General features: G+C 42.8%; 1 protein-coding gene across 1 annotated transcript in view; it reads left to right on the forward strand.

Annotated features, from left to right (window-relative positions):
• The window catches only part of Slc30a6 (solute carrier family 30 member 6), a 29,577-nt gene that overhangs the window by 10,707 nt on the left and 2,697 nt on the right, over positions 1-16,173 (forward strand). The window contains exons 4-12 of the mRNA XM_029471657.1: positions 1,177-1,296; positions 2,608-2,688; positions 3,113-3,148; positions 4,101-4,195; positions 6,158-6,206; positions 6,495-6,614; positions 9,728-9,830; positions 12,637-12,684; positions 13,567-13,635. Coding sequence (XP_029327517.1) covers positions 1,177-1,296; positions 2,608-2,688; positions 3,113-3,148; positions 4,101-4,195; positions 6,158-6,206; positions 6,495-6,614; positions 9,728-9,830; positions 12,637-12,684; positions 13,567-13,635 — 721 coding nt within the window. The remainder of the gene's footprint in view (positions 1-1,176; positions 1,297-2,607; positions 2,689-3,112; positions 3,149-4,100; positions 4,196-6,157; positions 6,207-6,494; positions 6,615-9,727; positions 9,831-12,636; positions 12,685-13,566; positions 13,636-16,173) is intronic.

The raw sequence follows: 16,173 nt of genomic DNA on the forward strand, positions 1-16,173 counted from the left end.
AGAATGGGAATGGGTGGATAGGGAAGTGGGGGGGCGCTATGGGGGACTTTTGGGATAGCATTGGAAACGTAATCGAGGAAAATATGTAATAAAAATATTAAAAAAAAAAAATAAAGTTACCAAAGGTGGAAAAAAAAAAAAAAGAAATAAGTAAATTTATCCTATAAAAGCCTTTAATCCCAGAGGTCAGGAGTCAAGAGTCAGGAGGAGCTCTAAGTTCCAGGCCAGCCTGGTCTACAGAGTGAGTTCCAGGACAGCCAGGGCTACACAGAGAAACCCTGTCTTGAAAAAACAAAAAAGAAAGAAAAATCATAGAACTAGACAACACAAGTGGCAAGAGCCACTGGTCTAACAGCAGAAAGGCGGATGACTATCCAGGCACGTCCTGGGGATGCACACACACTGACGGACGCTGCAGAATGACTCTGAAGGGTGAAAGTAAGTGGTGTCATATACTGAAAGTCACACAGAAGGAGCGAGAGCGCTGGCTTGGTAGCTGAGGCCCAGCACTCCTCTTCAGAGGACCCAGTTGGGTTCCAGCACCATGTTAGGTGATTTACACTGGGGTTTTAACGCCAGCTTCAGCAGCGTTGGCAGCCTCTGGCCTCCTTGGTCATCTGTGCTGGCGTACACATGTCCGTACACATTAGTAATAAGAAAAGAAAGTACATCACACAAAGTCAATCCTCCCGAATTTATTTGTCCTTGACAAGCTCATTATAGTGTTTGCTGTAGCAGTCTCTGTTATCCGTGGTTTCACCAACTGCAGTCTGAAAATCAAGGGCAAGGATTCCAGAAATAAACAATTTTATTCCTAAGTTTTAAGTCGCATGCCTTCCTGCGCAGGGTAATGAACGCTGGCACTGTCCTGACTCGGTGGACAGCCCGGAGCGTGAGTCGACACGTTGTCCAGTTTACACACACTGTAGACTTGTCTGTTAGTCATGTAACACCTGTCTTATGTTATCCGGTTGATAGTCATTGACCCATGATACTGCTCAAGTAGCACAGGGACACAGGGCCACATCAGCTCCTCCTGACTGGCTGTATGTCAGCTGACACGAGCTAGAATCATTTGCAAAAAGGACCTCTCAGTTGCGAAGGTGCCTCCATAGGATTTGCCTATAGGCTGGCCTTTAGTGCAAGAAACCCTTATTTTAAAAACTACTTTATTAGTCTCTGCATGTATTTCTGGCTCTACTTTCTAATGCAGTTTGTTTTTTTTTTTAGTTTAATAACATGTTTAATAAGCTACTGGGTAATGATGAGGAAACCTAGCCCTGCCTATTCGTTTGGGTAAGTTCAGATTATTTTATTTTCTGCTAAATGACTGCTATTAAAATAATAATGATAAGAAGGCTGGCTGTAGTATTTCTGGAAAATAAAAATAAAATAAATGCCACCTGCTTAGTGACGTGGTTATTAAGTAGAGAATATATATAAGAAATGTCTTCTAGCTGGGCAGTAGTGGCACACACCTTTAATCCTTGGAGGCCAGCCTGGTCTACAGAGACAGTTCCAGGACAGCCAGGGCCGCATGCAGAGAAACACTGTCTTGAAAAACTAAAAAATAAGTAAATAGAAATTTCTGGGACTGGTGAGAAGGCTCAGTGGGTAAGAGCACCTGACTGCTCTTCTGAAGGTCCGAAGTTCAAATCCCAGCAACCATATGGTGGCTCACAACCACCCTTAATGAGATCTGACTCCCTCTTCTGGAGTGTCTGAAGATAGCTACAGGGTACTTACATATAGTAAGTAAATAAATAAATAAATAAATAAATAAATAAATGATAAATAAAATTTAAAAAAAAGAAATTTCTAAGAACTGAGTCTAGAAATGATAGATAATAAAAACAGCAATTATGTTAAAATATTCATGTTCATTTGTTTCATATTTTATGAACATATACTAAGAAAAGTTGATTTCAGTAAGTTTTTTTAATATTTTAAAAATGCTGTTTAGTCATAGAAAGTATGAAGGATTTTAACAAGTGAATTTTATAAGTGCTATGATATATTTCCATATTTTGCGTTGATGGAGATAAATTTCTGTAGTAAGACTTTGGATTTAGTAATGAGCTAACAAAACCTTGAAGCCTCTGTATATAGTTATAGAAGTCACTGTGTTGAAGGCTGTACATTTTATATTAGAGGAGACTCTAATGATGTGTTAGAAAACATGAACTCGTTCCAGATTCAAGAAAGCAATTTTTAAAAAGACTTATTTATTTATTATATGTAAGTACACTCTAGCTGTCTTCAGACACTCCAGAAGAGGGCATACAATCTCATTATGAGATGGTTGTGAACCATCATGTGGTTGCGGTGATTTGAACTCAGGACCTTCGGAAGATCAGTCAGTGCTCTTAACCGCTGAGCCATCTCTCCAGCCCAAGAAAGCAATTTTAAATAAGAATTGTACTTCAATCAGGAAACTTTGGGGGTGTGAGGAACAGTTAAAACAGGGTCACTATGTAGACCAGCCTCCCCCCAGCCTTCCCTTAGCCAGGCGTGAGTTCCACAATGAGTGAGGGAATGTATGCATGTTCTAGGAAGCCTGGTTTATTAATTGAAGAATTTTATTCCTAACTAATAATGTGATTTCAGGTTTGAAAGACTAGAAGTCCTGGCTGTATTTGCTTCTACTGTCCTGGCACAATTGGGAGCCCTCTTTATACTAAAAGAAAGGTACATTTTTGTCTGTATCATGATCAATCTCACCCGTGACACTTGGAAATAGGACAGAATCCAGGGAGACATAGTGGTTTGAGTAGTATGCAGATTACCGTGGACAGTGTTCAAGCTCTGCTAGTATAATTTCTTCCTTTGGTAAAACTAACTCCAGTCATAGGTGAATCTGAATGGAAGAGGCTCAGCCTGGCATGTGTTTAAACTTCCTTACCAGGCCATTGAAATGGCAGTGGGGGGCCTTGGTAGAGAAATGTCGACATTACATACTGAGAATAACTTGTTAGTCTCCTGGCCTCATCACCACTAATAGTTTTAAGAACTTTAGGGTAGATTAATTATATATTCATAATAACTATAAGTAATGCATGTTTATAGTTTTATGATTTATGTAACTAATTTGATGTATTTTTCTTTCTTCTAGTGCAGAACGCTTTTTGGAGCAGCCCGAGATACACACGTAAGATGGGTTATTTATTTATTTCTCATAGCTCTGGGATCTGTCTAACCTCAGGGCATCATGCAAGCTAGGGAAATATTCTACTGCCGACGCGTATCCCCAGCCAAAGATTTTATGGGGCAGGGGTGGTTTTCTGTTAATTTTGATCCCAATTTCTAGTTGCTCCATTATTTTTTGCTGTTGTTGTTGTTTTTTTTTTTTTTTTTTTTTTTAATCCGAGACAGGGTTTCTCTGTATAACCCTGGCTGTCCTGAAACTCACTTTGTAGACCAGGCTGGCCTCAAAATCAGAAATCCACCTGCCTCTGCCTCCCAAATGCTGGGATTAAAGGCGTGCGCCACCACGCCTGGCAAGTTGCTCCATTATTACTTTGTTCAGCATCAGAGTTGAGCGTACAGCCCTGTATCTTATCACTGGCCTCTCAGGAGGAGAACCTGCAAATCCCGGGACTCCCTCTCGTCTTTGACAGTCCCCAGACCCTGGGCTTTGTAGTGGCACAGGAAGGATTTTGTATCTTCAGAAGCCAGCACACTCATCAGCTCCCTCTAGTGTTTGTCATTTTATATTTGACCCCAAATCTCTCCTTGCTGCCTTTAGAAAAGAATGCACTTAACACCCACTGCTTAGCAACTCCGCAGGCCTTGCCTGTTAATTCAGGCTCATCTGACTTATCCAGTATGTTGGCACAACTTCCATTAACATTTGTATAAATCCACAGCAGTAAAATGATTCATGAGAAAACACTGTTGATGGTAAGAGACCTGTCTAGACCTGTGTAAAATGGAGCAGCAGCAGGCAAGACATGAGCTAGGTAACTAGAAAACAAGCTGGATTCTGTTGGGCTGACTTAAAGTGGATCGCTCTTCCCTTCTTTCCCTCATTCTCTCCACATATGAAATTACAGACTGGAATTATCAAGAAAACATTGAAGGGGATGTTTTGCTCTTTCTAGGGGAAGATTGTTAGTTGGTACTTTTGTGGCCCTTTCTTTCAACCTGTTCACGATGCTTTCTATTCGGAATAAGCCTTTTGCTTACGTCTCTGAAGGTATGTTATGGTTTTTTATTTGCTCATTTTAGTTTACAGTTAATTAAAAACATTTTTATAAAAACTGGTGGTTTCTTTTTTCATAAACTTGTACATCTGTGAGAAATATGTTTAGTAGAGAAGGAAGCTAGGCCAAAGGTTCTCAAGTGTTTGTTTGTTTGCTTGTTTTCTGAGACAAGGTTTCTCCTTGTAGCCTTGACTCTCTTTTCTTTTTTTTTTTTTTTAAAGATTTATTTATTATATGTAAGTACACTGAAGCTGTCTTCAGACACCCCAGAAGAGGGTCTCAGATCTCATTATAGATGGTTGTGAGCCACTATGTGGTTGCTGGGATTTGAACTCAGGACCTTTGGAAGAGCAGTCAGTGCTCTTATTCACTGAGCCATCTCTCCAGCCCTAGCCTTGACTTTCTTGGAACTCACTCTGTAGACCAGGCTGGTTTTGAGCTTAGAGATCGACCTGCCTCTGCTTCCTGAGTGCTGGGGTTAAAGACGTGCCTCCCTCCCCACCCTCTATGCTAGCTTCTGAAGTCTATCTATGTGGAAGATTGTACAGACTATCATCTCAGTAATAAACACTGAAAAGAATATATAAAAGCCAGTGTGCTGGCTTTGAACTAGGTGATATATGAACAACGACAGGTCTACCCAGGCATGGCGGCACATGCTTACAGGTCTACCCAGGCATGGCGGCACATGCTTACAGGTCTACCCAGGCATGGCGGCACATGCTTACAGGTCTACCCAGGCATGGTGGCACATGCTTACAGGTTTACCCAGGCATGGCGGCACATGCTTACAGTCCCACAACATGAGAAGCTGAGGCAAGAGGATTGTAGTTCCAAGCCACTTTGTGCTACACAGTGGCACAGGCCAGCCACGGCTGTTTGCTGAGACCCTGCCTCCAACAAAACAAACGAAAGGCGTCTCTTTTAGGCAGTTTCTCCAACTTTGTCAGTATAAACTGCTGATGCTCTTCAGAGCCTTTAATGTTTGCAATCTCATTAACCGGCAAAGGATTTAGCTATTAACACATGGGGACACGTGAGTGGGTACGCAGAGCTGCCTCAACACAGAGGACGCAGATGGATGATGCTCTGTAGGCCTCTGGACTCTGCAACACAGCAGACAGTGGAGAGAGCTTTCTGAGGTGCTCACTCGCATCCCAGCAGTCCCACAGGTATCAGGAAGACAAAACTCTCTGTTTCAGTCAGAAGTTCAGAGTGACAGGTCTTTACTCATCTCCCCATAGTCACTGAAGCAAAGACTTTATTATCCTCATTTTACCCCAAGGCATTTAAAGGTTAAGTCATTTGCCAAAGGCCACTCTCCTGGTCACAGGCTGAGCTGGAACTTGCAGGTAGATGTTCTGGTATCACTGGCGTCTCGTTAGTGCCTTGCCAGTGTTTTATAGAGAGCTTGCCGATCTCTTTACAACAAGGTCTTGTTATAGAATGAGTGTCAGTGATGGTGCACGCCTTTAATCCCAGCATTTGGGAGATAGAGGCAGGCGGATTTCTGAGGCCGGCCTGGTCTACAAAGTGAGTTCCAGGACAGCCAGGGCTACACAGAAAAACCCTGCCTCAAAAAAACCAAAACCAAAACAAAAAAAGAATATAGATTTGCAAGGAGAGCTGTACTTCGTGGCATAAAGGTTAGAGAACAACTTGAGTCAGTCCTTTTCTTCCACCACTTAGAGGCATCTTGCATCCCTGAAATGTGACATTAAAAGCACCGTAATGTGTAAGGTACTCACTCCTTCCAGTCAGCTGTGCATCAAAGGTGAAACTGCTTCAGACTTAGTCCTTGTCATGAAAAAGGTTAAAGCTGGAGATTTGAGAAGGTTTGCCCTTTGCCATATTACATGGTCACTGCCAAACTTATTTTTAAAATGAAAGAATTCGTGTTTCCAGTGATGGTTTTATTTTTCTATATAGATAATTTAAGTATTTTCTCCTTACAGCTGCTAGTACGAGCTGGCTTCAGGAGCACGTGGCAGACCTTAGCCGCAGGTAAGATGCGCTGCAGTTTGTTGGCTTGTGTAATTTAACGGGAGTCCCTGAGAAGCATCTCCACCATGGGGGCTTAGATCCGCAGCTGGAGTCTCTGCACGAGCTGCTCAGGTCAGTTCTCGGTCTCTCTTGGCTTTTTCATTGATGCCAGAGGAATTCTGCACAGTGGCCAAGCTTTGTCCCCGAGTCCTCTTTGCTCTCTGAGGGAGGGGTACAGTGCCCCTTACCTGCAGTATGCTTTCACCGATGTCATGGGGATACTAATGAACTCTTTTTGGTCTTCCGCAGCTTGTGTGGCCTTATCCCAGGACTCAGCAGTATCTTCCTGCCCCGCATGAATCCGTTTGTTCTGATTGATCTTGCTGGGGCGTTTGCTCTGTGTATAACATACATGCTGATTGAGATTAAGTGAGTATATTGTATTGCTGTCAGATGTGTTTTGAGTCCTGGGACCTGACTTTAAGGGCATCGACAAAATGGTTTGGGGGTGGGGGTGGGGTTCAGGCTTCTATCATGTTTTGCTTATGACTTATGTAACCAGGTCAGGTCTTAGCCTCAACTGTTTCCACCTGAAAATTAGAGGAATTAGGCCTCAGTATTTCTCACCACAACTTAAAATGAAAATGAGAAAATTTCTAATTCCTGCTGCTGGCTGGACGAGTGAGGCAGAAGGCAATGGAAACTGCTCTTGTGGGAGAGGGGAAGGGAGGGGAGGCCAGAAGCAACTTAAAAAGAAAGAAAACTAAAGCTTTTTAAAATATATGTTATACAGCTGCTTTTAGACCAGCATTTTACAACTGAATTCTTTGATTAACTTACCCTTTAAACAGTGATGTGTAGTATAATGGCTTCATCTTTATTATTGTTCTTTTTTACCTATCTCTCCTGAAAAGTCACAGGCAATTGTGTTCTTATTTACTGCCTCTGAGAAGACTCCCAAATGTTTCTTTCTAACCAGATTTATGTTGAATTCCAAGGCAGTGCATCATTTCTTTATTAATACTAATTTGTGTGTGTGGCAGTCAGGACAGCTCTGGGAAGACCGTGCTTGTTCACCTTCTAGCTTGTAGAAACAGGATCTCTCACATATGCAGCATGCTCCAGGCTTGCTAGCCCTGGGCTCCTGGTGAGAGATACTCCTTCTCTGCCTCCATCTCCCTGTGGGAATACCAGGACCCAGTACAGATGTGGGTCACCACATCCAGCCGATTACATGAGTGTAGTGATCCAACTCAGGTCATCAGGCTTGAGAGGCAAGTGTTCAAACTCACTAAGTCATCTCCCTGGCCCTGACACTTTTTACATTGCTTTTTATTTTAACCATTTTACAGCATATAGTTTGGTGACCTTAAGTAAGTTCACAGTTCATCTGTGTTGTATGTTTCTCTGTTTCCTTCCTTTTTGAGGTTAAATCCCACATCTTATTTACCCACTCACCTGCCAGAGAACATCTGGATTGATCCCACCTTTTGGCTGCTGACTAGTGTCACTGTGAGATGAAGTATATGGGTACCCACTTAGTCTCTGCTTCTATATCTTGGTGATGTCTACTGCAAGGTAGACTGGCTGTGTAGCATGTGGGTTTGCAGGGGCCCCGGTGCTTTCCTTAGTGCCTGCTCTATGTTCCTCTGTGCTCAGTCTTCCCCAAACCAAAGTCAAACCTGATTCATCCTGAGGATACTCAGGCTTTTCTTAGCATGTATTGTCTCCCCTCTGCCATGTTGCTGCCCTGGATAAAGCCATCGTCTTCATCACTGTCACCAAAATAGTCTCCTGGTCTGTTCTCTTCCTCATCATCTCTGGTCCTTTCCACACTACTGCTTCTGTCACCATCCTCTCTCCAAATCAACAGTAGGAGTAGGGTTTCCGAGTCTCAAATCCACTTGTAAAACATTGAGGATGTTTAGCTTGGGGTCCTGTGCAGTCAGCCCTCTGCAGACCTTACCAGCATCACCCGTCTGGACCGGGGTCCGCTCGTGCATCATGCATTTCAGCTCCTTACCCCCTACTGCTTCCCTGTCTTCAGTATCCTCCTCCCACCATTCACTCAGCTCAAAGCTCAACTCTTTTTTTTTTTTTTTTTTAATTTTTATGCGTAAGAATGTTTTGTCTGCACGCATGTCTGTTCACAATGTATGTGCCTAGTGCCCTTGAAAGCCAGAACAGGGCATTGGATGTCCTGGGCATGCAGTTGCAGACAGTTGTGAGCCACCATGTGGGTGCCAGGACTGGAACCCGGGTCTTCTGGAAAAGCTGCAGTGGCTTTCAGCTGCTGAGTCACCTTTCCAGCTCTAGCTTTTCTGACTTGCCCACTCCTTGGTAGCTTCATTACACTCTGTTTGTCAGTAATGTCCTCTAGAGACTTGTGCTTGATCATTGCTATTACTTTACTAGGTTTCCAGAAGGAGGTCTCAGGTAGCCCAGGGCAACCTGGAACATGTCACTTAGCCAAGATTGACCTTTCACCCTGGATCTCCCCACTCTCACTGCTGTGTGGCATGCCCAGTGTGCAGAGAGTGCCTCGCTGTGGTTTCCTTGCGTGGCAGATGCAGTGTCTTGTTCCTGTTTCTCTTCCAAGCACAGTGGGAAGTAAACGTGTCCAGACTCGTCTGTAGCAGTTAGCACTGTGGTCTGGCTTGTAAGGAGAGCTGCAGAATTGATGTGATGGAGCCCTTCAGCTATAATGTCACCAGATCATATTCCTGGGAAACATTGAAATATTTGTTGGTTTTGCTTTTTTTGAGACAAGGTTTCTCTGTGTAGCCCTGGTTGTCCTGGAACTCACTTTGTAGACCAGGCTGACCTTGAACTTAGAGATCTGCCTGCCTCTGCCTGCTGACTGCTGGGGTTAAAAGTGTGTGCTGCCAGGCTGGTGAGATGGCTCAGATGGGTAAGAGCACCCGACTGCTCTTCCAAAGGTCCGGAGTTCAAATCCCAGCAACCACATGGTGGCTCACAACCATCCATAAGGAGATCTGACTCCCTCTTCTGGAGTGTCTGAAGACAGCTACAGTGTACTTACATATAATAAATAAATCTTAAAAAAAAAAAAAAAAAAGTGTGTGCTGCCACCACCGGGCTACTTCTGAAGTTTTTCATGCAAGAATTACTGGGTGCCAAATGGCTGGAAACACAGAAAGTGCGTTGTCTCCTGTCAGGTTGTCAGTTGAAGTCTCTGCGTTGCGTCTGCAGTCTTTCTGGTGTCAGGTACAGGAAGAGTCGAGGAAGGCTCGTCTGTCTTATCACAGCTCCTCACACTGATCTGATTATTATTTTCCCACTAAAGCTTGACAGGAACGAGTTCTAAAAGCTGACTCTGGAGTGCTGATGTTCCCGCTGCCCCAACCCCCTCCACACACACACACACACACACACACACACACACACACACACACCCCAGGTGCTCTCTTGACAGTAGCAGCTGTTGCTGTTTTCTAGAACTGGTTTTGATAATTAATTTTCGTCGGCAGAGTGTTAAGTTGTAAGTTGACATTTAAGATTGTGAACTGTCTTCCTTGCAGTAACTACTTTGCCGTGGACACTGCGTCAGCCATCGCCATTGCCCTGATGACGTTTGGCACCATGTACCCCATGAGTGTGTACAGTGGGAAAGTGCTCCTCCAGGTGAGGCTGTCGTGGTCACTGAGTACGCTGGTCTAACGTGAGCCGGGTTTCCGTCCCAGCATGCAGCAGTGTCTTCCAGCAGATAGATAAAGCGAGCCCTTAGCAGTGAAGTCAGACAGTATTCTCTGAACTCACTTAGCAGAAATGGGCTGGAATTTTATTGCCTTGTGATAATTTAGGCTTATATTCTTATATGTTCCTGTTACATGCAATCATAAATTTATATTTGTTTGTTCTAGTCATGTTTTAAGTGGAAATAATGCTATGTAACTTTTTTTTGGATATTTCATTTCTTTGGGTAAATATGCTCTGGTCTGTTTACTATTGCTTTTTCCCCCTGTCATTGATCATTGTAGTGACAATAAGGGTATTAAAGTAATATAAACAGGTTTTCCAGAACTAGGTGCATGTACATCCTGCTCTTAGTAATAAAGACAAGGTAATTGTTTTGTTTTGTTTTTCGACACAGGGTTTCTCTGTCTCTGTGTAACCTTGGCTGTCCTGGAACTCACTCTGTAGACCAGGCTGGCCTCAAACCCAGAAACCTGCCTGCCTCTGCCTCCCAAGTGCTGGGATTAAAGGCATGTGCCACCATCGCCCGGCCTGACAACATAGTCCTTATGTAGTACTATACACTAAATGAAATGTTACTTTTCTATTTCTTATATACTTTTTGTTTAATTTGTTGGTTGGTTCTTTTTTACTTCATTTTATTTATTTTTTTATTTCACTTTCTTTATTCATTTATTTATCTTTTTTTCTTTTTGAGACAGTGTTTCACTGTGTAGTCCAGGCTGGCCTCTTCTCTCCCACAATGGTGCTAGCATTAAAGCTGTAAGCCCCCTTGCCCAGCCTGCTATTTTATCATATGTGTGTGTGCTTGAGTGTCTGTATGTGTGCCTTGTGCAGGGAGAGTTGTCAGGTGTCAGGAGAGAACTCAGATATCCTGGAACTGGAAGTATAGACAGTTGTGAGTCTCTGTGTGGATGCTGGGTACCAAACTCTGCCCCTCTACAGAGGCAGTAAGCATTCTTTTTTTGTTGTTGGCTTTCAGTTTTTTTTTTTTTTGAGACATGCTTTCATCATTGCCTTTGCTGTCCTGGAATTCACTGTGTGGATCAGGCTGGCCTCGAGGTCACAGAATTCCTCTTAAAGGTGTGTCTCACCACCACAGTAAGCACATGCTTAACCGCTGAGCCGTCCGTCCCTCAGCCCTGTGCTGGTTGGATCCGTTGGTCTTTTTGGATTCTAGAGAAATCGAGCAGCTTCTCTGTGTGTGTGACGTACTCCTCCCTGGGAGCCCCTCCCGCTCTCGATGGTTTTCTCCTTAATGTGTTTTTGTTCCTGACAGAAACCACCTAGGAAAGCTAAAAGCACACAAGTGAGTTCTCTGGAGATGACCCACCCACTGTTTTACATATCCTGCTTTGGGTGAGCGCTAAGAATGCAAGGTCCCTAGAGACTTCATCCCAGATGGCTTCTTGCTGCTGATGTGCCTTTCCTGTCACTATTACATAGCCTAATAATTCCTGGACATCAGCCCACCCTATTGGGCAAATTTCACGCAGATCACCATGAATATGAACTTTCATGAATTAATGCTATTTAGATGAATTAATGACTTTATGGAATTCCTGATTTGATTCAAATAATTTTAGAGAAAAAAATTTAAGGAGATGGTTTTAGTTGTTTTGCCAGAAAGATGTAATAAAGTTAGAATCCAGAAGAAAATGTGTCCCCTCCTCTTAGAATAGTAAGCAAAGGTTGCATAAAAAGGAATATGATGACCCTTCATAATTATATAAAGAAGAGAAATTGTCTTGGGATAAATTTGTAATCAAGAAAAAACATTCATTCTAGGTCAGGTCCAAGGATGAAGCCACAGGTGTGCACTATGATAAAGCCAGGCCATGTGAAACTGATTCTTTGGACTTAAAATGAGCTTATAGAATGAAACACTGCTTTGAACTTACTATCAACATCCTTCCATAACTCCTCCTTTGTGTAACATTCTATCTATGAGGTAATTGTCTAAAGAGCTTTTGTCTAAGAAGGTATAAAAAGGCCAGAACAAATCAGGTGGCGGCTTGGGGGGCTCTGCCCGGTCCATCCAAATGTATATATGTGTATGTCTGTTTGTCTATATGTATGTATATACACACGTGTAGCTATACGTGTATGTATGTAAGTATGCATGAACACTTGTGGAATTAATGAAACATGTAGTTGGGCCTGGCCAAAGTGTATGTGTGTGTGTCTGTCTGTGCATATTATCTGTGTAAATTATTTTCTTTCTTTTCTGTCTGGTTTTTAAAGAGTACACCAGTTCCAAGCCTCTCTCCTGGCTAGAGAGAAGTCCTTGAGCCAGAAAGAAAAGAACCCTAGCAATTAAACCTTTTTTTTCCTTCTTCATCCCCTGTTGCTGCCAGCAGGAGTTTATTACCAGAAACCAGCAGCATCCCGCCACGGAATAGTCAGAAACCAGCACTTATTAGCACAAAATAGTAAGAGCAAGTTGCAAGGCCAGAGATCATCTGTCTTTGACCTTGGTCTGAAGCTGAGACCCACCATCCTCCGGTTCATTCTAAAGGCCAGGGCAGGCTCCTGGCATGCTCAAAAACAAAAACAAACAAAATGTGTGTGGGCCATTACAGTGATGTAATTAGGCCAGTGAGACCTCTCGTCTGTCAAAAGCCAAGGCTGGTTTGACATCCATTTGTGGGTGTTAGGGGGAACATCAGAACCATTATTGCAAAGTTCCTTTCTCTCTAGGCTGTTCATGTTTTATTTTATTTTATTATTTTAGACAACACCACCTCATGTTATCGGTCAGTTGGACAAACTGATTAGAGAGGTAAGTTGAAATAGTAAATATGTTATCTTTCATAATTACGTTAGAGAAACAAAAGGGTGGGTATGTATAATATATTCAACTGTAGAATTTTCTTCTAGGAGAGGTTGTGTGTGTTATACTAATAGTAGAAGCTATAACATAAGGACAAAAATAGAAAAATTTAAGAAACTGCTCAGCTTAAGAAGACAAATTGACTTGAAGTAAATGTAGAAGATAATGGTCAGAAGACATCATATTAACTGAATAAATGATCTTTCTCATTGTTTGACTAAAGCCAAAGGTCCAAGTCTACATGCTAATCTACCCAGATTCTCAGTTTGTAGGTTATTTTCTTTTGGTAGAAGTCCACCCACTAATGAAGAAAGATCATTGGTTTGGGCGTTGACACTGTCCTTGGTTGTCAGTATTCGAAAGGCTACTTTTTCTAACACAGCTGTCTGTGTGTCTCAAGCTGAGTCCTGGTCCTGAGCATGTCTTTGTTGTGACTGTCGTCATGGCCCTGGAATTTATCCAGTGGCCTTACATTCAAACAGAGGCTTGTTATGGGAGGATCCAGGGAAAGATACAACCAGTTCTCGAGTGCACTCCCATGCACACCTTAAAAAGAAACCTGGTACCAAAGGGATTGTCATAAATATGTCTACCTTGTTCAAAAACAAAACCATAAAACGTAAAGCGCTGAGCTTCTGCTCCTGACCGAGGATGGGGAAGCCTGGGTCAGGACTGAATAAACAGGATTCATCTTAGAAGTCTGATAGCCAGTGCCTGCCTTGTCAGGGCTTAGCCATATCATTTCTAGGCTGACAGCAAGCCTGTAATGTGACTGGACTGCACTGTTCTGTCTAATGCAGGTAACTGATAAACTGTTCTATGTTTATTTAGGTGTCTACCTTGGATGGGGTGCTAGAAGTCCGAAATGAACACTTTTGGACCCTTGGATTTGGCTCATTGGTATGTCTTCTGCAACTTAGTTTAGTATGATTTGAACATGGTTTTTAAAACTTAAATAACGTTTTGTTAAATTTTTCATGGTGGGGGTTAGGGGACTGGCTGGAGAGATGGTTCAGAGTGTAAGAGCACTTGTTCTTGCAGAGGACCCAGCACCTACGTGGTGGCTCACAACCGTCTATTAAGCCCGGTCCCAGGGGAACCCCAACAGGCAGTAGACACACAGTGCACAGGCACACATGCCAGCAAAACACTCATATACACAATAGTAAGATAAAGCCAAAAAGGGTGTTTTAAATGTTGGAGCTAAAGAGAAGGTTCAGTGGCCAAGAGCACTGGCTGCCCTTCCAGAAGACCTGAACTCCATTCGCAGTGTCCACATGGTGGCTCACCTCTCTGCTGGCCTCCCCAGGCCCTGGCACGCACATACCGCACAGATGTACATGCAGGCAAAACACTTATGCACACAAAGTTAAAATAAATAAATCTTTACTTTTTTTTTCTCGAATGCTTTGATTTTCCTTTATGTTTAATGGAATCTAATTGTATTTTTCTTCTTTTCTTCTTTATTTTATTTATTTATTTATTTTTGGTTTTTTGAGACAGGGTTTCTCTGTATAGCCCTGGCTGTCCTGGAACTCACTCTGTAGACCAGGCTGGCCTCAAACTCAGAAATCCGCCTGCCCCTGCCTCCCGAGTGCTGGGACTAAAGGCGTGCGCCACCACCGCCCGGCTTTCTTTTTTTATTTAACCTCAAAATCCATTGGGTATTTTGTTGTTGTTGTTGTAGTTGTTGGAGGTATGGAAATTTAATCTAGAACCTCTCGCCTCATAGTTTTCCCTGTCATCAAACACTCCCTTACTACAGTACATTTTTGTTTGTTTTACTTCTGAGACAGTGTCCCGTTCTGCAATTGAGGCTGTTCTTGAGGCCACTCTCGCAGCCAGGTCAGGCTTGCACTACAAGCCTCCTGAATACCGAGACTCTAGACGTGCACCATCACCTTGGCTTACCTGTCCTTTTGGTCTTGTTTGTTTGTTTGTTTCTGTGTTTGTTTTTAAGACAGGTCCCTCTATGTAGTTGTGGTTGTCCTGGAACTCTGTGTCAACCAGGCTGGCCTCAAATTCACAGAGATCCACCTGCCTCTGCTCCTGAATGCTGGGATTTAAAGCCAGGTCTGTTACTTGTTTTTATGCCTTTCTAAACTGTGAACTGAAAAGTGGTTCAGTTCACATGTGAACTAAGTGCATACATACTTAGGGCAGACGTATAAACAAACGCATGAGGTTCTAATGAAGAGGTGTTGTCTTTCTCCTGACCCTGGTCCTGTGAACCTACCCCACCTCCCACCCCACCCTTTGTCTCTGCTGTGCTGTTTGGATTCTCATCCCAGTTCTTAACGTGGGCCTCTGTCCTAGAAAGGAGCTGGGACTGACAGGGCTCAGGCTCCTGCAGAGCTGCAGATCTCATTGCAGTCCCGGTGTGCCCTCCCATCATGAAGTGTGCCGGAGCCCTTCAGCTGCCTTTCTCAGATTGCCTGTCTCAGTTTCCATGCAGGAGTTGTCACTTAACTGCTTTGGGGTTTTTAGGTCAGTCAGTGTCTCCAAGTCTTCCTTGTGTTTCCTCTTGCACAGCTCTGATACCTTACAGGTCTTACAGCTCATGCTTGCAATTTCATAGGTGCTGTAGCACTTAGATTTTTAACACCTGTTCATAGGTTTCAGTTTTACTGTCATAGTGTCTCAGTGTTTGTGGAAACATTTGGGCATTTCAAAAACTGCTGCTGTCATATGTATGTATGTATGTATGTATGTATGTATGTATGTATGTGTATTATGTATAATTGTATGTAGTTTGTATATATGTATGATTGTATGTATGTATGTTTGTATATGTGTATGTATGTATGCATGTTTGTATGTGTATGTATGCATGTTTGTATATATGTATGTATGTGTTGTGGTACTGGGAATCACACTCAAGGCACCGTATGTGATAGAGAAGTACTCTACCACCAAGTCACACCACTCGACTCCCCAGTATATATTTTAACAACTCTAGAATTTTAGGTAAAGAGCCTCACACTCCTCCGTCAGTCTGCCATGCTTATCTTAGGTTGTTTTCCAGTTTACCTGTTTACATAGGCTGTAATGAGCAACTTTGTGAAATAATTTTCTTAAATACCCATGATTATTAAGATTCCCAACACACGAGAGGCAAGGGGATGTGGAAGTCTATGAGTTCAATCAATGCCAGCCTGGTCTCCATAGCAAGTTCCAGGCCAAACCAAGGCTACATAGTAAGACCTTGTCTCAAAAACCAAATGAACATTTATAAATGAGTTTTGTGAAGTACAGAATAATCAAGTATTTATGGCTTTTAATGCACATTATCAAACTGCCTTGCAGAATGGCTATACCAATTAACAGTTACCTTCATACTTTCATGTGTATGTGTGCATTATGTGTGTGTGTGTGTAGGTGAACAGAGGCCTGAGATGTCAGGTATCTTTCTTTCTTTCTTTTTTTTTTTTTTTTTTT

This window comes from Mus caroli, chromosome 17 (assembly GCF_900094665.2).
Source record: "Mus caroli chromosome 17, CAROLI_EIJ_v1.1, whole genome shotgun sequence".
NCBI classification, from domain to species: Eukaryota; Metazoa; Chordata; class Mammalia; order Rodentia; family Muridae; genus Mus; species Mus caroli.